The sequence below is a fragment of the Denticeps clupeoides genome, chromosome 11 (genome assembly GCF_900700375.1).
Source record: "Denticeps clupeoides chromosome 11, fDenClu1.1, whole genome shotgun sequence".
Classification (NCBI taxonomy): Eukaryota; Metazoa; Chordata; class Actinopteri; order Clupeiformes; family Denticipitidae; genus Denticeps; species Denticeps clupeoides.
The window spans coordinates 6371138-6393493 of record NC_041717.1 but is presented as its reverse complement, the minus strand read 5'-3'; the positions used below and the strand labels follow the sequence as shown (position 1 = coordinate 6393493).

Sequence of the window (22356 nt, the reverse complement as noted above, 5' to 3'; positions counted from 1 at the left end):
AGACATATAGGTATAATGTCTTAAAGTGTATATACGTAACAATGATTGATACAAAGTAATCAGTATCAATAAATTCAAAATGTGTTGGAGGATAACATATGCATACATACCACATTACATATGCATACAAATGTCTTGGAGGAATAGAGAATAAATATTTACAAAGAAATTAATGTATACGTGAAACTTAAAACTGATATGAAACATAAGTAACATCGTAGAAATACTTTAAAGATGTGTTTTTTAAGAAGTACTTTTTACATTTTACATTTTTGACATTTATCAAACGCCCTTATCCAGAGCGACTTTTTATTGCCTGAACCAAATACAGTTTTAATGTAGATTTAATGATTCAATTTCCTTACTTAAATGTAAAAAAGAGGGCATGGTGTTTAAAACTTTGCATTTGTGTGTATAAAGCTGAGCTAACAAGATGATAAAATTCACCTTCTCGGCGTCTACTATGCGCAAGTTCCGTTCAGTGACGTCACACGCAGTCGCCCTGGCCAGAACTACACGTTCCAGAATGATCCGCGCTGCTCCGCCGCCGCGCATGCGCCGCTCCGCGCTGCTCCACCGCCGCGCATGCGCCGCTCCGCGCTTCGCCCGCGCGCTGGCTTTACGCCGCGACGTCATTAGACGACAATCGCCCGAATGTCACTTTTTGCCACATAATCTCTGGTACGTACTTCCGAGTCGCGTCGCTTCGGGAGTGGGGGGCGAGGCGGACTTGGGTGCGGCGGAGAGCGGAGTCGCCGCGGTTTAGCGAATCAACTTCCAAATAGTCTCTGCACGCGCCGTTTAATTGCAACAAAATGCCGGTTTGCATGTTTGTTTGTTTGTTTGCTTGCTTGTTTGTTTGTTTGCTTGTAGGCGGGCGACATGTTGGCCTGTACGTACTGCGTGCAGAACTGCGCGGCTAGCCTGCTAATCACAAAACGGCTCTGCTTCGTGAAATATTTTACTATTCCGGTACGTTTTGGCTCCGTAATAGTTGCAATATTATAAAAACGTACTTTCTGGTTATGTTACGTTTTAGGCACACACAATGTTAATAATGCAAAAGTCACACAAAATGTAGGTTTTCTCGGGCCTTTTACAGTGGGACAAGCAGGGAAACGTTTCTTAAAAAAAGACTTGTCTCAGTTAAATTCCTGCTGTAAGGAAATATAAGTTTCAATCATATATTCTTTTGGTAGGTGATAAAGTTTACAAAGGAGGTGGAATAAAATGGTTCTACTGGATTTCTATGATTTCTGGTTAGAAGGCAGGCGTTGTGCCTATTCCATCTACATTAAAGTAACAATTTAAAACTTAATGCATATACAATGTAAACATATATTACAGCAGAAGGGTGTGTAAATACATCATAACAGTAATGGTCTGTGACTAGTCTGAGTAAATATCGATACGGCATTATATCACAATATTTTACGTGGTGGTATTGTATAGCTCAAAGTACATGAAATATCAATATTTTTTTTATTCAAATGTGATCTAATGACCAAATGTGATCAACACAGGTTGTATGCAGCATCTTGAATTTCAGCTCGTTTTTATTACATTTTCAGTGAACTGTAGAATATCGCAATGGGTATAGTATTACAATATATCATGATATAATCATAGCGTGATGTGTATCATATCTTTGCCAATACACACCCCCAGTAAATACAATGTATAACTGGAGCCATGCTTAAAATATTATTTCCAATTTGAATAACTTCAGCTTTATAATAAACTTCTCATTCTAAAAAATGGTGCTATTTAAATAACTTTTTTGTATTGTGTTTATTATTTAGTTCATAATAGTTCTCTTTATTTTTTTTCCTAGGGAAAAGTCTAACAAAGACAAGATGCATCACCCTGCGAGCAGTGGGCTGGGGTTTCTTCCTTCAGTCTTTCCTTCACCACACATGGGCTCTTCTGACATGGGCGGTCCGAAGAACCCTTCAAATGATCCAGACCACCCTCTCACCATCAGCACGTGAGTTTTCTGGCCACCATTAATTAGGATGATGGTAAATTTGATGTTTGACGCTAATAAGGAACTGCAGGGGTATGGTGAGCTGATGAAACAAGGGATATAATGTCATTATAATGTGTCCCCCGTCTTCTCTAGAAACTGGGAAAGGCGATGTCCTCGGAAGCACAGGAGGAGAGCAGATGATGAGTAAGTGGAGAGGCACGTGTCTTTGGCTGGTTTTCTGTTGAAGTTAAAGAGATATTAAGACTGGTTTTGTCTTCAGAGCATGCAGTGCCAAAAGACGTAGAACGATGGAAGAGGTGCCATGCGATCCTGCAGAGTACTCCAGCCCCAAACCGGACCATCAGTGGTCACAGCGGGCAGCAGCTTCACCCACCCTGATGCTGCCTAGTCCCACACCGCCTCCAGCCGCCCTGAGGAGGCCGTTGATCTGCGCCCCCTTCTCCTCCTCACCTGCCTCTCTAACCCGCCCCACGGAGTCAGAGGGTTGCTGTATGGAGATGGAGTCAGCCCAGAGGAAGCTGCAGGAGATTGAAGACAGGTGAAGGTTTTGTGATGGTGGGAAAGAGGAACGACTGTTGCTTTGGCATGTGACCTAATAGGTCAGTCGCAATACTAACAACCTGAAACCACCTTCTCATAATCGATGCGTTGCACGCAGACGTGGATGATAGTGGTAGTAGCCTAGTGGGTAACACACTCGCCTATGAACCAGAAGACCCGGGTTCGAATCCCACTTACTACCATTGTGTCCCTGAGCAACACACTTAACCCTAAATTGCTCCAGGCAGACTGTCCCTGTAATTACTGATTGTAAGTCGCTGATAAATGCTGTAAATGTAAATGTAATGATTCTACGTCGATTCAGATGTCCATGTGAACAAGTATTCAGTCTGCTCTGTGTCTCCCATAGGATTACACTGGAGGATGACGACGAGGAGGAAGACCTAGACATAGAGCCTGCACAGCGCAGGCCGGTGCTGGTGCTCTCGGACAGCCTGAGGGAGGGACTGCAGCGAGGCATCGAAGACATTCTTCCCCACACTGTCACTGAGTCCATGTGAGTCTCAATCATCGACCCTTCATAGTTTTTCAGTTTTCCACTTTATTGGAAACAAATGGGCAACATCCTATAAGTTATTGTGCATCTGGCATTGAAAGTGATTGTCATTGTGAATGTCACGGTGACACGGTGAAATGTGTCCTCTGCCTTGGTGAGCAGTGGGCAGCCATGACAGGTGCCCGGGGAGTGGCACTTGTTCAGTGGCACCTGTTCGTGATTCGAACCCACAACCTTCTTAATACGGGTCTGCTTTCTTACCCACTAGGCCACCACTGCCCTAACTGCCCATGGTCAGTGTTTCTAATAAAGTAGTAAATAGAAAAATATTTCAAATAGGATATTATCATATATGATGTCAATAGGCTAAACAAGAAATGATTCTGTAGCTCTAAAGGTTGAAGATTATGTACTGTTATTATAAATCTATGTTATTTAAGTGTCTCATTAGTGAGCTCTTTATTATGCTGGTAATTTATGTTAGATTGCGTCTTCAGATTATGAACAAATCCCCAGTATCCAGTGCTACATAATTGACTTCTTCCCCACCTTCTGCAGGAGCCACTCCTGTATGGAGCTAGTGGTGTGGCGTCCGCCTGAGGACGCCTTGACCCGAAGGCTTAAGGACTCCCTACAGAGACAACGCAAACAGAACGCGACCTGCAGGCAAACGCCCACCCCAGTGCCTTCCAGCGCCAGCTCTCCAACGGAGGTGGACGTTAAGGGTGTCGATGAAGAGGCCTTCACCCCCGTCTATTGCATACCGGGTCTCCACAGCTGTGGAGAGGAGGACATGGAGCTTTAGGAGGGCAGGGTGGGCCGAAGACGAGCATGTCGACATTGTCACCCTGACAGCTGCCTGAGCGAACTTGTTGGCACAGTAATGAAACCGTGTTTGCCAAATTCAGACCAACCATTTATTTATAGTCCTGGCCTGTGGCCACTGGTTCATGTTGTGATGGTTTTGGAAAGGAGAGAGAGGAGAAGTATTTGAGAGGAGAAGTCCCTGTCTCCCGCCTTCTATGAAGCAGTGCGGTTGTCTTTGGTTCTCTGCAAAGTGGAATTTATCGTTACATCAGTCGGATCCTTTTTTTTTTTGGTTTGTTTTACTTGTTTGTCTGGTACGGCTGAAGCCAATCACTGCAATTTACATGCCAGGCAGGAGACGCCACAGGTCAGGACATCGGTCCACTGCAGAACTGTACTTATTCAAAAACTAATATTCCAACACAGTGGTCAATAAACTTGAATGCGTAAAGTTTTTTTCCTCTTTTCCACCATTGCTGTTTTTTTCCATCTTGTGTTAGTTTGGAGATTTGTTGGGTTGTACAAATGACAAACAACGTAATAAATAGAGCGGCGCATTTCTTTAGGGTAAGAGGCTTGTACTACCAGCACATTTTTTTGTTGTAAATATCTTTACCTTGTTGCGCACACACACACTGTACAATTAAACATGACCTGAAGGCATCAAACTGGTTTTATCGCCGTGGTTTTATCAGTGCTAAAAAGGATACAAATTATTTTGGCCTTCGTGATTTTCAGTTGTGATGTCTGTGCGAGTTTAGGATGCTTTTTTTTCATTATAATAAGCGCATTGAAGGAATTACATTTTGGTCTCCTTGTGGAGAAAGGATTCTTCTCAGCCGAATGCTTTTAAATCGTTCTGTTGCTTTTTGGCTGAGATGACTCCTCGGATAGCTTAAAGGCATGTTGCAAAATTCAGAAAGATTAAAAGGGTCTGAAGGAAAAAGTCTTCACGTGACATGGCCAAGTGTCACAGCTTGTGAAATGCCTTGTAAAATGAGCAGAGCCATTTTCACCCATTTGCTTTGCATACCGTGCATGATGGCAAATATTTAGTTGCACACGTTGGTAAAAAAAAAAAAAAAAAAAGGTTTCCAGAATTCACCAGGTTTATTATATTCTTTTGGAATTCCTTTATTTTGCTGATTGTTCTATGAAGTTAAATTTATACAGCGTTCAATTCACCTGCATCACCCAACCTTTCCTTCTCATGAACAAGCCATAGTTCAATAAGCAAATTAAGGCCTGGAACCTTAATTAAAAGGTACCTGAGAACTCATTTACATTTACGGCATTTGGCAGACGCCCTTATCCAGAGCGACTTACAATGTGCTTTCAAGTTACCATCGATGAAGAGATCAATTCCCAACTATGAATACATTATTTTATTCACTCTGTTGTAGATTCTGTACACAAGTTCGACAATAAGAAGGTTACAAGTAAATCTAAATATTCTCTAAAGAGGAAGGTCCTGAGCTGTCGTTTGAAAATACTCAGTGACTGAGCTGTTCTGACCTCAAGGGGAAGTTCATTCCACTCAAACACATTGGGTGCCCAAAACTATTGATGGGGTTCCATTCCCTTTTACATTCTACAATTGTACAAAACCAAAATAATTCTACAGATCTTGCAGAAAAGAAATGTCATAATTTTTTATGCCTTGTAGGCTTGTCATGAGAAAAAAGGTGAATGAATGAATGGGGACGTTACAGTAAATCTACAGGAATTTTATTGACTGATAATACATTTTTACTGCGCTGGGAGGAGTGTCATCCAGGATGATGATACCTCCATCCATGAGACAAGCATTACTGAAAGGCTGATAGGAGTCTGAAAAGGATGTAAATCATACTGGTCTTAACCCAGTGATCTTCTTCAGCTTCTCCAGCACCATCATAACAGCAAATAACAAAGGAAAAAATATATTTCAGTAGAATGGTATCCATCCCTCCAGTCCCTCAAACATACTACATACAAACACAAAATGTTTTCCTTTCATTTGTCACCTCTCTGCATATAACAGCAAAGTGACATATTTACTATGACCATAGCTTTACAAGGTCATGGTGACATGGTTTAGCCCATAGCTCAGCTTAACCTTTAGACCAGCAGTAAAACCTAATTGCTGAGCACGCTGCTTCTGGCTGCAGTGTCCCCGTGGCCACGGGGACATTTACCCTTGAAGTTCAGTCCTCACGTGCAGTGGGACCCAGCGGTGCCTCTACTGTAATTAATATTGTACTGAGTTTCTGCTTTTGTTCCTCCGTTGGACAAGTTCTTCCGTCCTCCAGAGTGACTCCCGGGGCATTGTCTTTCTTGTACAGGGACGATCTACAGAAAAACAACTGACTGGTATTCACATCTGCACCCTGAACATATATTTAATATCGATGTGGACAAGTGACATCCACAAAGTGCAAAGAAAACACATACCAATTCCAGATAGGACCCGGAAAGTTCTCCTGAGCCCGGACGCTGATGTGAGGGACTGTGCCTGTGAATTTGGGTGTCCGTATGGAGCTGGCGGATGCGGCTCTGAAGGTGGCGCAGCACCTTATATGAGGCCAGTTCCTGGATCCTAGGCGTTTCAGGAGGATCACTCACAAGCAAGGCTGGGGAGGAGGCTGAACGTAGACCCCCACTCTCGATGGCCTTCTGAAGGAAGAGAGGCTGTCGGTCAGCTCATTTTATAATTAGCGGTTGCTCCTACCAACATATCCAATCACTGCAACATCCCCGCCTAGATAAGAGTGTTTTGCTCTGCTCTGTCCGCTAATATTTACCGTCGTGAGTCTCCTCATCTCCGACTCCAGACGCTGTGGTTTTTTCTCATTGGCTGACTCAACTCGTTCGCTCCTTCAGAAAAGGCAGAGAACAGTCATACCATACAGTCATATGGAAATAGTTCAGCTGTGGAAGTTAACACCGCATCTACATAACTTGCCAAGATCCACACTGCAAACTACAGTCTCATTAAGAACAGGCATGACACACATCTGTACACTTTCAGCGGTCACCTACACTCAGCGGCCGCGTTATTAGATGTTTGGTCAATTAGTTTATAGTTCATTAGCTTAACAGCTTATATGCCATGCATCACATCACTAACAAAGAACCACTGCTAATCAGATATGGTTTAGGTGTGGGACCGTTCTCAGCGTTCTGGGGTGAGGTAGAAAAATGGCAGCACAACATGGCCGCCTCTGTGGAAAAGGGCCTGTTAGCTAAGTAGACATTCAGGGATCCTATGCTTACAAAAACTCAATGATTGATAGTAAAAGGTCAATTGACACTAACAAACACATAATTGTGAGTACTATGTCCTATTTCCATCTCCCTAAATTCTACAAATCGCAAGTGTGCACCACCACCCCAGCAGCTACCCACTGAAAAAGATGGATAACATACAAACTCTACACGACAGTAGCTGCAAACGTATTTCTAACAATACACAAACATAATACAGTGGCCGGTGAGTGCAGATTTCTTTAAAGCCAGAGCCAGTCACAATCCTCAAACAGACTTTGTCCAGTAGATCATCCCAACCATTCAACTCAATTCCACTTTAATAAGCTTGAATTATCAGTTGGGTGGAGTCGGCCAAGGACGTCACGAAACATTTTCACAACGACCACTGTCACAACACCTAAAGAAACTGAAGGCAGTTCAGTGGGACATGATTTGTTTAGGACTGTCACTGGACCCCAGTAGAGTTGTGTTTAGCTCTAAATATGAAGGTTCATGTCCAGATATGAAGGTGCATTAGTTTCTGTTTAGTGTAGGTCTGTTAGTTTCTGCTAATACTGAAATATCAAGACTGTTACCTCCTCCTGAGTAAATCTGCTTTGTGTCTGTGGATAGTAATATGGAAACATCAAAAATCATGCCACTGTTCCTTACTATTCTTAAGAGGTTATTTGAAGTTGTAAAACAAATTAAATAATATAATACAATATATAAAATAATACAAATAATAATATAAAATACTCAGGTGGCCTATGTGCATTTACATTTACAGCATTTATCGGAGCCCTTATCCAGATCGACTTGCAATCAGTAGTTACAGGGACAGTCCCCTCCCCCCTGGAGACATTCAGGGTTAAGTGTCTTGCTCAGGGACACAAAGGTAGTAAATGGGATTTGAACCTGGGTCTTCTGGTTCATAGGCGAGTGTGTTACCCACTAGGCTACTACCACCCTATGTAAGCAATCATGTGAATTCTAGTATTTTCTGTTATTTCCAACAGGGTTGGATAATAATGGGTTAATAATAATGAATTCCAGACAAGAGAGGTTGTCTTTAACTTCTGTAGTGTGAATCTGGCAGTCTGTCAGAGAAAATGACCCTTGAGGTCACATACTTTTCCAGCTGGGACATGAGCTCTTCCTCAAGCTTGCGTGCCAGGCGCTCAGTAGTCCTTTCCTTCCACTGTCCCATGCTCCTCTGCACCTGTCGCAACTCCTCGTCTTTAGCCTGAAGCTGCCTGCGCAGAGAGGGGACCACGCCCTCCTCTGCATCCACAAGCCTGTTCATCCGCGCTCGGCTAAAGCTGCTCAGCTCTTCGATGTGCTCCTTGATGGAGACACGTAATAAAGTTAAGGGTTAAGTATACTTGTCTCCGTGTGATGGAGTTAAATGGATTTAAGAGGTTGAAATGATACCTGGACGAGACGCTCCTGCAGTGCATCCAGTGCCCTCTGCTTTTCTGCAAGCATCTGCTCTTCCTGAAGCTGCAGCTGAACTTCCTTTTTACAAGCAGAACAGTAATTATAAGGGGACTTAAGCATAATACAGAACTTAGATGATATCAAGATGGGTTTTGGCGATGTTCAGTACTATACCCTGTCTCTGGTCAGCTGCTGAAAGGTTCGCTTCTGGGAGTCCAGCTCCTGCTGCAGACTAATGATGAATTGTTGGAGCTGCTGCCTGATGACCTTCAGAGCCTGCACGGCCTGGTCAATTGTAGAGGTGCTCCCGATCCTAAATAAAGCAGGGCATTGAAAACCTAAACTGCCGTTAAAAAGTTTAGAAAAGTTTTTTATTATAAAGACCAGGAATTCACAAAAGGGAGGTAAAAAATTATTGTTTGGTGCATTAAACAGACATCAAATCTGTGAAAACTCCAGTACAGACATTGTTGATGTTGTAAATGACTCTGGTCACTGGAAATATTTCTGTCGCACTAGCAGTATCGTAGCCTATGAGGTCTATCTGAGGCGGAGACAATGTGTGGGGCAGTGGTAGCCTGGCGGTTAAGGAAGCGGCCCTGTAATCAGAAGGTTGCCAGGTCGAATCCCGATCTGCCAAGGTGCCACTGAGCACACTGCTCCCCGGGCGCCTGTCATGGCTGCCCACTACTCACAGGGGGATGGTTAAAAGCAGAGGACCCATTTCATTGCGTCACAGTGTTCTGTGCTGCACCGTTTCACAATGAAAATCACTTCACTTTCACTTTCAAATATCTGCATACATGTAGAGAGGAACTTTATCAGCAACAATTAGACTTGAGCTCCAGTGTCAATGAAAAAATAATAAATAAAACCCTCTTCGTGTTTTTTTCTTTTTTTTCATGGAAAAAAGTACATTTATAAATTGAAGGGTTGTGTATATGACTGGGTAATAGTGTGATAGACTATTCTCCTATATGAATATAATATTAATGTGAATACAACTTCCCCTTTAGGTCAGAACCTTCTTATTGTATAGATAAAAATAAAAAGGTTACATTCATAGTTGGGGGTCCTAGTGAACCAGAATTGATCACTTCATCGATGGTAACATGAAAGCACATTGTAAGTCAACCTGGATAAGGGCATCTTCCAAATGCCTTAAATGCAAATGTAAATATGGTTCTCAAAAGGATACCTGAGTAGATGAGTTGAAATCGTCGTGTGGTCTGCATTTCCCAGCATGACTTGCAGTGCGTGGAATTCAGCCTCCAGTTCCTGTGCCCAGTGCCTGTGCTGCTGCTCCTGACTTTCTGTTGCCCCCTGATGGACACGCTCTCTATCTGCCAACAGATCCTGCAGGGCCCTGTGTTCTTCCTGTACGTGCTGCAGTTTCTGATTCAGATTTACAACCTCTCTCTGATGCACCTATTAGCACAGTAATACGGGTTTTAATAAGCCAGTTTGGAGAAAGCATAGTCAAGCCCACGCATTCTTAATAACATTCAGAATCTGTATTCAGTACATGTTCAATACATGTTCAGTACAATACATGTTCAGTACACTACTATAAAAATGATTTATCATATAGTTATTTTTGTAATAAATAAGAGAATACTTTTGGAAGTCCTGTATTTGGTCTAAATGGTGTCAAAGTCAAAGTGAAGTGATTGTCACATACACAGCAGCACAGCACACAGTGAAATTCGTCCTCCATCACCCTGAGTGAGCAGTGGGCCGCCATGACAGGCGCCCGGGGAGCAGTGTGTGGGGACGGTGCTTTGCTCAGTGGCACCTCAGTGGCACCTTGGCAGATCGGGATTCGAACCGGCAACCTTCTGATTACGGGGCCGCTTCCTTAACCGCTAGGCCACCACTGCCACCAGTGGCTCAACCTGATCTCAATCAACCACAGGCCTATAACTCACCAGCCCTCCATTCACACACCATGCACTCACACACTCACACTCGTGGCTAATACAGTGTCACCAATCCACCTAGTGAGCATCCCTTTTGGCCTTGAGAAACTGGAGAACCCTGAGGAAACTTACAGCGACAAGGGCAGTGCATACAAACTCCACAACCATTTTGAGTATTTAGAAATCCCGTCCTCATCACATTTTCTTGGTTAGTGTATGTGTGTATACCAGCTTCCTATATATGTTTACACTGTCCCTTCTTCTTGTGGGTCTCATTGCGCTCTTTCAGACTCATAAACATGCTGACATCTCTGAATGCTGTCCTCTAGTTTTAATTGATAGAATGTTTCAGTCATTAGTGAGTTATCTGTTGTAGTTATACTTATGTAAACTTCCTGAAAAGAGATGCTTTGCATCAGCAGCCTGGCCAGGGCCAGAAGATTAACAGTATGCAAAAAAAAACATCTGTGTACAGTGTCTCTGTGTCAGGTTGGGTTAATTACAGTTAATTCGCTCACTTTTTGTAGTTCAGCCACTTTGTCCTGCAGCGTAACCAGGCTCTGTTTCTGCTGCTTCAGAAGCTCCTCCCTCATCTTCTCACGCTGCTCCTGGAGCTCAGCCTCCTTCTGCATCTCCCACCTCTCCAGTTCCTGCTGCAGCACCTTGTGATTCAAAGTTTCAAGATTCAAAGTGTTTATTGACATATGTATAGTAGAAGTTGCACATTCCTCTGTGCAAAGAAATGATTATTTTGGTGTCCACGCAATGCTGAACTTTTAAATATAATAGAAATATCCTTCAGCATCCTTCTTGAAAAAATACCATTTACCATTCCTTGCATCTCTGTTCTGAGGTCCACCTCACGCCTCCCCATCACCTCATTTTGCTGTTCCAGCACACGCTGGAGTTCTGCATCCTTCATCTGGTAACCCACAAGACAGGGATTCAGGCAAAAGATTGTGATATTTTATTTATATTTATTTATTACTTAACCTCACATGTTTTATTTGGTCCTGTGTCTTCAGTTTTTTTCCCCACAATTTCTACCATAAATCAGGCTCAAATTTAAAGAAGGCAACAGAAGACAATGCTTTTCTACCATTTTTTTAAGTGTAAGCTATTATTTTCATGTTAATATCCACAGTCATGAATTTTTGGCCTTTGGTGGGATGATGACAGTGACCTGGATGCTCTTTTGAAGGCAGTCAATGAGCAGGACGTGTTCTCTCAGAGCTGCTGATCTCATCTCCTCTGCCTGGTCTTTAACCTACAGAAATGACATTTGGTGACAGTTCAATGACCGCTGTGTTAAAAATATATAAGTGCAACATCGGTAACTGGAGTATTTGTCTCGTTCATTAAATGTGGTGTATTCAAAATAACAGCAGTGTGGAGTTTAACTACAGGAACAATTCATTCAGTGAAAAAAAGAATTCGCCATTAATTACCCTGCTATTTAATTGAATAACGGTAAATTATATTGTCCTATTCAGTTCCTCACCTGTTTCAGTTCCTTCTCATGGGAGAGAGCTGACGCTGACCTCAGCTGTTCCAGCTCTTCCTCCTGAAGAAAACAATTCTTTGTCAGCACCATCACACCGCGGGTCATTTTTCTATTGTCACTGTACAACTGTACCTTTTCTCTCAGTGCTTGTTCCTGAACTTCTGACAACTCAGTTTGATGCTCGTCTTTCTGTGAAGCAACCATAAGGTGGAGGGAGTTCTTTTCTTCCTGCAGCGCCAGCATTATCACTTCCTTTTGGGCCACAATCCGCTCGAGAGCCCCTAATTTGTCTTCCTTCTTCTTCAATTCACTCTGTAAGAACTTAAAAGATGGAAGGAAGATCACAGTAATAAAAGGCAACATCTGAAGTGGGTTCTTTAAAGTGCTCGGTTTCTAATAATTCTAAAAATATGTTTTTAATAATTCTAGGAGATTTTATTTAGGATATTCACAAATACATTAATCGTTAAAAGTTTGGATGCACCTACTCTGTGGAGGTTATGGAGACTAATATGGAGCCATTTTGAGGGATCCAATGCAAGAAACATATTTAGTATTTATTGTATCAGGAGAAAGTGAAGTATGTTTGATGAATCTGTTTTTTTAGAGTCGCCTCTTTTTACCATCATGGCTGCTTTGTTCACTGTTGTCTTCATCAAAAGCCGCTTAATGAGATGCTCATTAACATGAGTGAATGATAAGAAAGTGTTCAGCATAAACCATCAGAATTGTTGGAAACCGTCCCCATTATCTAACTTAAGGTGGTGGACAGAAGCCAAGAGCGTGAAATGCTTTGCTGTGAGATTTTATTTAAATTTATTTATTACTTAACCTCACATGTTTTATTTGGTCCTGTGTCTTCAGTTTTATTCTATAATATAAAAAATGAGTAGGTGTGTCCAAACTTTTGGTACTGGTACTGTATTCAAACACCCAACTTATATTTGTATCCCTTAGGAGGTTGCAACTTGACCTGATATTCTGGTAGTTTCTATTTAGATCCCATTCTGTCTCTATGTAGACTGTCTGAAATAGTCTAAATAGTGCAAATCCTACCTCCTCCTGCTCTGCTTTCTGTCTTATGGTCTCTCTAAACCTCTCCTGGAGATTTTTCACTTCATCCTTACTCTGCTGCACCTCGAGATGAGCATTGTTCAGAATCTAGAAAAGAAAATTGGTTGGAAGTAAAATAATTCATATAATTTTAATATGGTGAGTGACATTTAAATGAACTAGAAAGTAAAGATAGGTACATGTTGTCTGTACTACCTTCTCAGCATCTGCTCGGTCCTGTAGGAGCTTTCTGCATTGTTGCAGCACGACCAGTTCCTCCTGCAGAGCCCCAACTTCCAACGTGCAGGAGTTCCTCTGAGACTGTAGCCTCTGTAGCTCATGTCTGTAGCAGAGGTCAGAGGTCATGACGACACCCTAAACACTCTTCTACCTGCCAGTCAGCCTGAATGCACCAGTCCCTGAAACGGAATGCAGTAAACAGTGTTCTCACGGGCCACCATACCTGCTGCCCTCAGCCTGGACCACATTTCCTCTCATGCAGAGCTGGAGCTGCTCCACCTCAGTCCTGATCAAGTCCAACTGCTGCACCACATGCTGGCACAGAAACAGCACAGAATAAACGTGGTTAAAATTCAGAACACAGACTAAAGAGTTTACACACAATTATACAAAAAAATTATAAATACACACCACGGTGAACACAACAACAGTGTATTTTCAAAAATAGTATACAGTATGAAATGTATTATGAACATGCCACAGCTGCACCTGTAATGAGTTTCTCAGTATTGACTGTATTCCCGTTAATTATTTCTATACACCACAGGGCAGAAGTTTGCATATTTAAGATAACAATAAACAAAATGCTGTTCTTTTACAGTTTCCTTTAAACAAGAAATTATTGAAATATAAAAAAACAACTGTAAGGGACGTGTGATATAACAACTGTGACTGGATGTGAAGGTTAAAAATAAAAAATAACCCCTCCCTTGCCTTCAGAACAGGAACATTTACTGCATCCTTTCCACAAAGTTTTGGAAATATTTTGTGTTCAAAGCCACATTTTCAGCCATGTAAAGTGACTGTCAGTTAATATACACCTTCCTATGTTCAGTACATTGTGGATACACCATGTGTTTAACCAGTTAATAACATTTGGAATGTGATTGTAATACTAGTGAATAATTTATTTTTATATGATAAATCATCACAAGAATAATGCACAGAGAAAATCTCAGTATTCTAGTAGTTGTACAGACTTCATCAATAATAGTTAAAAATACAGAAATATCTCATAAAAACTATCAAAAAAAAAAAAGGACTCATCAGCACCTGTTTTTGCTGAAGGAGGGCAGTCAGGGAGCGTTCAGTCTCACACATTTCAGCTTGTTTCTGTTTCAACGTCTTCTCCTCTTTCTCACAGTCCTGCACAGATAACACTAAAATGACTGCTGTTACATTCCCTCAAATGTTGGATTATCACAGAGAGCAGACCTTTCTGAGAGCAAGAAGGGTTTCTTCCAAGAGCCGCCTGTCCTTCTCAAACGAGCCACATAAAATATCAGTAATGAATAATAGTCAGTAAAATGATGATCCAGAGTCTGTTGCTTTAGTTGCACACTTGAGCCAGTTTCATTTTACCCTGCTTGTCCTTGGTCTCCTCTGAAGGGTGCTGTTGGAACGTCTTGGTCTTGCATTGGGATTTTTCGAGATGTGGCAATCCTCACTGTTTTCTGTTTCATCGGCAGAACTGAAGTATATTTAGGAAAAAGGAAAACAGGTGAAAATGTACATTTTAATTGGAAAGCAGAGTTACACAACAAGTAGGCTGTGTAATACCTGTATGCCTTTTTACTGTAGCGATGCTTTTTAGTGTGCTGACTTCCACAAGAAGCACGGTCTCTACAGTTCTTCCAGTCGGAATGAGATCCTACACCAACAAATTAACTGCTTAGTGAGTCAGTTTCGTAAGCATGCTAACATACTTCAGAGCTTCCTCTACTACCACTTCTACTACTAGGGGCAGTGATTGTCATTGTGATACACAACAGCTTTTAACCATCACCCTTAGTGAGCAGTGTGTGGGGACGGTTTAAGGCTTTCTGCTCAATAAGGGTTTAATGAAATAAGTCCATTTTGATATTACTAATAATGTATTAGAAGAAACTTCATTTTAGACAATAACAGCCCCAAATAACAAAAATTAACAATATCAGTAGTGGGTGTTTCCACCATGTGCTGCAATGACAGCTTGACAGCGACGTCTCATGCTCCTCACTAGCCTCATAATGTTGTTCGTTTTGTCACAGCCGCCACAGCTGCACCTGTGGCGGCTGTGGCGGCTTTCTTTGCTTTGCTTTACTTTACTTTATTTTGCAGACGCTTTTATTCAAAGCGACTTACAGGATGAAGACACCAGCAAGAATTGTGTATTCTCAGTATTGACTGTATTCCCATTAATTATTTCTATACACCACAGGGCAGAAGTTTGCATATTAAAAATAATTATAAAGTTTAAACAAGAAATTATTGAAATATAAAAAAACAACAGTAAGAGACGTGTGATATAACAACTTTTAGTGAATGTGAAAGTTAAAAATAAAAAATAACCCCTCCCTTGTCTTCAGAACAGGAATTAACAATATCAGTAGTGGGTGTTTCCACCATTTGCTGCAATGACAGCTTGACAGTGACATCTCGTGCTCCTCATGAGACGCCTCATAATGTTGTACGTTGTTTGTTCATGGCTGTTTGAATGATGAACTTGGAATGACTTACTGACAATACCAGCTTTTTATACCAACAGAATATAGAAATTGACATTGACAGGTTGTCTCTTGGTATTGGCCCTAATATAAGACATACCTGTACACAATTAGACAATTATGGAAAACACAAAATGAGGTGTGTCTATCACCCTAATACAATTGCCTCCCTATCCCCCCAAAAATGTATGACATCCACTAAGTCTCTCACAATATCCCTAAATTTTGTGAGTAGTGTATTTAAACATTTAAACATACATTAAAGTTCATTTGAATCATGAAGGTCCCTTTGCTTACCCATCCTGTTGTTTAGGGCGTCATGTAGGTGCAGTCGGATTCGCTCAGTCTGCACAGACTCCAGTTCACTGTCTACGGTGACCGCATCAAAACTCTGCACTGGTACTCCTAGCAGAACAGGAAGAGCAGGAGGTGATGGCTCACTGCTGCCTTCACGTCACTATGAATGCTGTCACTCAACAAAATGCAATTAAACATGAGCTCATGGCGCTGCTATGTTCACAGAAAGGCATAGATGAACTTGTTCTCAGACAAGACTCAAGTCAAAGGACCAAGTCTCACTCTTTTCCATTTGGATAATTTCCATATGTATTACAACAAGGATTTTTCAACACAAAAGAATTCAATGTTTATATATATATATATATATATATATATATATATATATATATATATACACACACACACACACACACACACACACACACACACACACACACACACACACACACACACACACACACACACACACACACACATACACACACACACACACATTGCATTGCATGAACTTTTTCCAATTATGGAAACTTTTCTGGACCTGAGAACTCTTTCTGTTATATAAAACTAAAACTGTTCAATTTATTTATAGCTTCCTGTCAACTCTGTATTGTGAAACTGAATGATTCACATTCACATTGTGTGTGAATACAGTCTGAACGCAAAGTGAGCATTAACTTTAAAATAAATATTATATAACAATTAAAGATGTACCAGCCAGGTGCCTGACAGCTGTTCGGGGAGGAAGATGTCTGCTGTCCTTAGCAACAGAGTCTGTTTCACTTCTGATGCTGGGAGTGTCTACAGCTGACAGGGGAGAAACAGCAGAAAAGTGAACTAATGAAGTTAAAGTGAAGAAATAACAGACTTGTTCCCAATATGCAGAATAAAACATAACACCCAGGCTTGACCAAGGAGCTTGAAAATTGCTGTTTTCAACAATGTTATTTTGGATTAAAAAAAAATTGGTGTGGATCTTTTGCATCCACTTGTCAAATCAGTTTACCCAGGATGTCAAGCCTGCATCTAGAGGACCGAGGCTGGCTGTTTTCTGCCACGTCCACCATGTCCTCTTTGAAGCGCTTGGAGAATTCCTCTGTGCAGATGCTGTCTGTGACGGGCTGTTGAGCTGCCACCCCTCCTTCAGCCCTGCCCAGCAACCTCTCCAGCCTCCAGAGACACTGTTCAGTCCTGGACTCCGCCTCATCCTTTCCGGGGGACACCAGACCTTTCTCCACCTGCCCTCGGAGATCTCCCTCTCTACTGGCTAGAATAAAATAATACAAAACAGTCACTTTTTTATAAACATAAGGGAATACTAAAATTACATTAGTAATGACGTAGATGATATTAAATTAAAAACAATATTTTAATTATGTAAAAACCAATCGTAATGACACATTACAGAAGTTCTAACGGTTTAACTATTGGATTTTACATATATTCTAAAAGCATGTATTTTAAAAGTTTATTACCTTTGATTTACTGTACAAGATACATTACCAATAATGTGTAGCGATCAGCTATCGCTACTATCGCTATCGCTATCATGTACAGATGATAAATAGAGATTTTAAGTTGCAGTGCTCACTTGAACACACTTCTTGAGTCTTTGAGGACATACTGAGGCAAGATGCATCTTTGTCATTGTGTGGACTGTTGCCTCCCAGGCCAGTATCTTTGCTAAGACATTGACTCTTGGTAAGGGGAGCTGTCACAGAGAAGAAGGGTTTGTCATGGTTACTTGTAGGTTTCACACAAGTAGACAGAAACTGAGCGTTTTGTCCTTCAAGTTGATGTGTGAGCAGAAGAAATTGTGTACGGATGTGCGCATAAGGAGTGACTTTGACATTGTAATGACATTGTAAAACCAAATTGTAATGCTAGATAGCTAAAACTGCAGCTCTCATGGGATGTTCCTGGTGTGGAATGATCAGGATCTGCCAAAAGTAGTCCAACTAAAAATATCTCTGAACCAGTCAGAGATTCTGGGGAGGAGTGCAGGCTGGCCTGTGTTGACTGATCCAATAAATTAACTACTTAAGCTCAAATAGCTTAAAACATTAAAACTAGTTCTGGTAGAAAGGTGTCAAAACACCTGAATCACTGTTGGGTATGAGGCTGTGTAGCTGCAGACAATGCTGACCCGTGTTCTCCACGTGCACCTACAAAAGGCACATAGGGATCAGACCTGGATCAGCGAGCAATGGAAGAAGTTTGTGTGGTGAATCATATTTTCTTTTGGCATGTATGGTGATGTGTGTACTACTGACCAGCAACGCTCTCCTGGTAAATTGTTGTCTCCTAAACATTGCTGCTTCATGGAAACAGTATTCCCTGATGGCAGTGCCCTCTTTCAGTACAATAATGCGCCCTGACAAACTACAATAATGCTTCCAAATTCTTCAGATCTCAATTCAATTGAGCATCTGTGGGATGTGCTACAAATTCATGTCCCAACCATCTAGACACAACCAGGGTCAGCCCTAACAAATTTGGAAGATTAAATTTGGTGTTGCATTGCAGTAAATTTCACTGTAGTTATACTCACAAGAACCTGAATAGCTTTGTGTTAGACATTCATTCATAGCCCATCCCTAGAGGAAACTGCTCCTGTGCACATTCAGCTGCAGTGTAAAGATCATGTACGGCAAGGCAAGTGCAGCGGTAATTTATGGGATCTGCAGTTTTTTGTGCTTCATATCGCCGGGTCATAATAATAGATCTATATATAATCATCTGGCAGGATGACAACCCTGAAACAGTCTATAACTCATAGCAACGTTCGCATGAGTTTTGCCGTGCTTACAGTAGTCTATTCATGGCTGGTGAGGCTGTGGTTGGAATACGGAACTGGAGCTGCCCCGAGAAGGGACAAATCAAAATCATCCATATTTGGGATGTCCCAGACAATACGGGATGGTTGGCAACCCTGACAACCATCCCCCAAACTACCAGGTAAAATGGTGGGTAGTGGTGGGGTTCATTGGAATGTCACTCTTACTTGTCTTCAAAACTTGAGAGGAATGGGGGTGTTTCATTAATAATTTTACTATTGGTTGTTGTTATTAATTGCTCAGACTATTTGGAGAGAGACATGATAATAATGTGATAATAATATGTCAGTCATCTAGTGGTAATGAAATATGTCCGAGACTACTGAACAGATGTCAGTGAACAGGCTGTAAAAGGTTAGGCTATAGACGTTCAGCAACGTTCTCGAACAGCAGACAAGTTGTCATTGTGTCAAACAAGCTGTGAATGTGTTGTAACATTAAAGCAGAAGATGACTTGCTCTGCATCCAGGATGCCTTCTCATTGGTGGTTGTGTTGCATTTTACCCAGACACAATGCTGCTATTTTTCTGATTGGCTGTTGTCTAGGCCAGTAGCTGACAGGTTCTATTCAGAGCATTCAGGACCATTTAGGACCATTCAGAGATGTGCTTATTTTATAGTGAAGAGAGCTCTATAGACGTAGGAGGGGGTGCCCTTATCATTACGTATCATTATTATTTATATATAACTCCTTAATAGGCTTTGCTTAGCAGGTAAATTCGTGTTGGCGTTTCATATTAAGACACAGTAATACAAACTAGTTTTAAAAATTATGTAATGGCTGATTGATGTATTCATGATCTTTTGAATGAAACAATTTTTTTTGTTACACGCAAAAGGAGACTAAACATAAAAAGGCAGACAGGTTAAGATAATTTTAACATTATTACCTGATTTAATGAACTCTTCTCTCTTGTAGCTCCAAATTTTCCCTTGGTCATGTCTATGTGTCTATGTACAAGCACACAGTAAGGATAACAGTCTAAATATGATATGATTAAAGCTCCTAAAATTCAATTCTACATTTTTTACATTTAAGTTGTAAAATAAAAATAAAAAAGACTAAAGGCCAGAAGTGATAAATCCCAGTTGTCTGACCTGCATACGACTAAGATGGGCATCAATGGCGTCCAGCAAGAGATCACACTGATCCCGAGGCAAAGAGGCACAGAAATGGGCTTCTTTATCTGCATGGACTGAGTGGTGAAAAAAAGATTTTAAACTGTATCACAAAAACATATCAGCAGGTTATTAATTTATGTCTTATAATTAGTACTGTCAACATTTTGTTTACTTCCTGTATGGGTCTGACCTATGACACAGATGTAAATGTCATCATAGCCAGGGACAATCCTACGTAAAAATGAACTGACACAGAATGTGTTTTAGGGCATTTTGAAATGGCTGGCATGGAATCAACACGCTTGTGGTGTGGACGATCTTTTTTCAGACACAAACAGTTAATTGTGACACCAGCTCTGCTGATCAGTGATCAAGTGCTGCTGCATTGAATCCTGAAAAAACATTTGTTAACGTTTATTGCCATCGACATTTAGTCCCAGTCAGGAACTGCGTTTGACAAATAACATTAATAAACTATGGACACAAACGATTGCTTGGTTTTGTTTTATTTGACGGTTATCCAGTGCAGGTCCCCAGTTGTTGTGTAATACTGCCTGGCACAGCTGGCACTTCCTCCACAGGAAGTTCCACTTTAATGCAACCTGCAGAGCTGTCGTAAAATGTGGAAATGAGCTCTGTTGGAAACTGAATTTAAACGGAAATTGAATTGTGAGAACTGAAATTGAATTGGGGAAAAAAAATTGTGTTACATTTTTAGGGATGGCAAAATGCAGTTTCAATTTAAGCGGAATTCCAATTCAGTTTGAGCAATTCAGAATCAAATATGTTCGATTCAAATTCAGTTTCTACTGATACAAATATCAGCCCATACCTAATATCGAAACAGATCATTGTAAAATTACAATGGCACAATCATATAATACAGACCTGTGCAGAGCAACTCATCTGTGTCTTCATCCTCACTTGCTTTAATACAGTTGATTTGAGCCATATACTGCAAAATTACAGATATAATTATAAAGGAAAGGTCTGTCAATGAATTTGGTCGAGCACTTACACTAAACCCGCAGATTTTTAAATCTTCCTAACAGTAACTAAAAAAAGACAATATGTCTATATTTATAATGCAAATTATATACTTAGATTTATCCAGATTTCAGAAACACCATTGATTAACCTCAATCACAATCCAACAATTTTGGATCAAATCTCACAGAGGAGCAGAAGGGTAACGGAGCTGTGGGGACTTCATTGCTCTTTCTGCTAATGTATAATGAGGGAATTCTGTATTCTGCAATATTCTGACAAAATTGTTTGCAGTTTAGCTTTCTTTGTACCTTTCATTCGTACGGGGACACATTTTTATTACTGTAATATGCTGTTTGTGCGTGAGTATTTATAGCGACCTAACAATTGTTGTTTATGATTTGTGAAAAAGTAAAAGGGAAGGTTCACAAGACAGTAGCGAGACCAGCGATGTAATATGGGTTGGAGATGGTGGCAGCTACAAAAAGACAAAAGGAGGCAGAGCTGGAGGTGGCAGAGTTAAAGCTGCTGAGATGAGGAGGATATGCAGGTGGCTGATGCGGAAGAGGAAGATGCAGAGGACAGGGGGCATACAATATATCACACTGAGTCTTCACATACCAATGTACAATTACATTATTATTATTTAGATATGGATGAAATTAGGCTTAATGTTCTATGCATTCAGGATTCCAGACAAGAAATATATGCACCACATTTGGGAATGTTTGACGTCCTCTTACTGAACAACATGGACTGAAAACATGGACCCAGGAGAAGAAAAAATGCTTTAAAGTCAATGTTGCCCTGGAGACCAGGCTTCAGACTCACAATTCTCACCCAAATAACTATGCTGTTTTACAACAATTAACCCTGAAACTAGTGGTATAGACACTAGTCTAGACGGAATGTCCCGACAACTTTAAAAGTTTCTTTTTTTATTGCGTCAGCGCAGCGCACGAAGACTACATAATCCGTGTTATGCTTTTGGCGTCCACTACAAACTGTGACGTCATAACCCATTCCCATAAGCATCTCGTTTACATCATAGAACGTCGAACATTTCAGAACGTTTAGAACGCGACTCACCTTGACCGTCCTGCCGCTTTGATTGACGTGAGGCGGCGTCTCCAGGCAACCATCAAACAGAAGCCGCGCGCTGCGCCGACCGGAAGGGGGCGGGGCGACTGTTCTTAACGACAGGTGATAATGAAACGGAGAACATCCGGGTAGCTTGGTTTTTTAATGAATTCCCTGCTGGTATTTTGAAATTAATTTTAATCTGTATTAAAAATGTAAAATGTGGTGTAAATTCCAGGCTGTACAAAATTATGCTCCACAAACACAAAAAGCACAGCTTACTGTTTATGGGACCAGCAGAAATAGTTA

At 41.1% G+C, this 22356-nt stretch overlaps 2 protein-coding genes across 4 annotated transcripts; one reads left to right on the top strand and one right to left on the bottom strand.

Annotated features, from left to right (window-relative positions):
- Positions 1-568: 568 nt before the first annotated feature.
- Positions 569-4310, top strand: ccdc117 (coiled-coil domain containing 117). 3 transcript variants are annotated; one of them, XM_028996579.1, is made up of 6 exons: positions 569-681; positions 1835-1987; positions 2123-2173; positions 2250-2528; positions 2901-3047; positions 3606-3852. In XM_028996579.1, exons 2-6 carry the CDS (start codon positions 1857-1859, stop codon positions 3850-3852), a joined length of 855 nt encoding a protein of 284 aa, XP_028852412.1. In that variant the 5' UTR covers positions 569-681; positions 1835-1856. The 3 variants fall into 3 exon arrangements, with proteins under 3 accessions (XP_028852412.1, XP_028852411.1, XP_028852413.1); XM_028996578.1 differs by lacking the exon at positions 569-681 and adding an exon at positions 688-972 and having other exon boundaries at positions 3606-4310; XM_028996580.1 differs by lacking the exon at positions 569-681 and adding an exon at positions 694-821.
- A 957-nt stretch (positions 4311-5267) lies between these two features.
- LOC114799197 (trichohyalin) lies at positions 5268-22208 on the bottom strand. The gene is made up of 28 exons (XM_028995601.1): positions 22057-22208; positions 20869-20935; positions 19957-20054; positions 19749-19809; positions 17613-17732; positions 17028-17288; positions 16736-16828; positions 16022-16129; positions 14799-14889; positions 14601-14709; positions 14454-14495; positions 14292-14384; positions 13462-13553; positions 13215-13341; positions 13002-13106; positions 12078-12266; positions 11943-12005; positions 11625-11708; positions 11271-11363; positions 10960-11103; positions 9721-9950; positions 8697-8835; positions 8517-8600; positions 8216-8427; positions 7679-7705; positions 6638-6710; positions 6288-6509; positions 5268-6185 (listed from the first exon to the last, which is right to left on the bottom strand). Exons 2-28 carry the CDS (start codon positions 20930-20932, stop codon positions 6048-6050), a joined length of 3162 nt encoding a protein of 1053 aa, XP_028851434.1. The 5' UTR covers positions 20933-20935; positions 22057-22208; the 3' UTR covers positions 5268-6047.
- Positions 22209-22356: the final 148 nt, after the last annotated feature.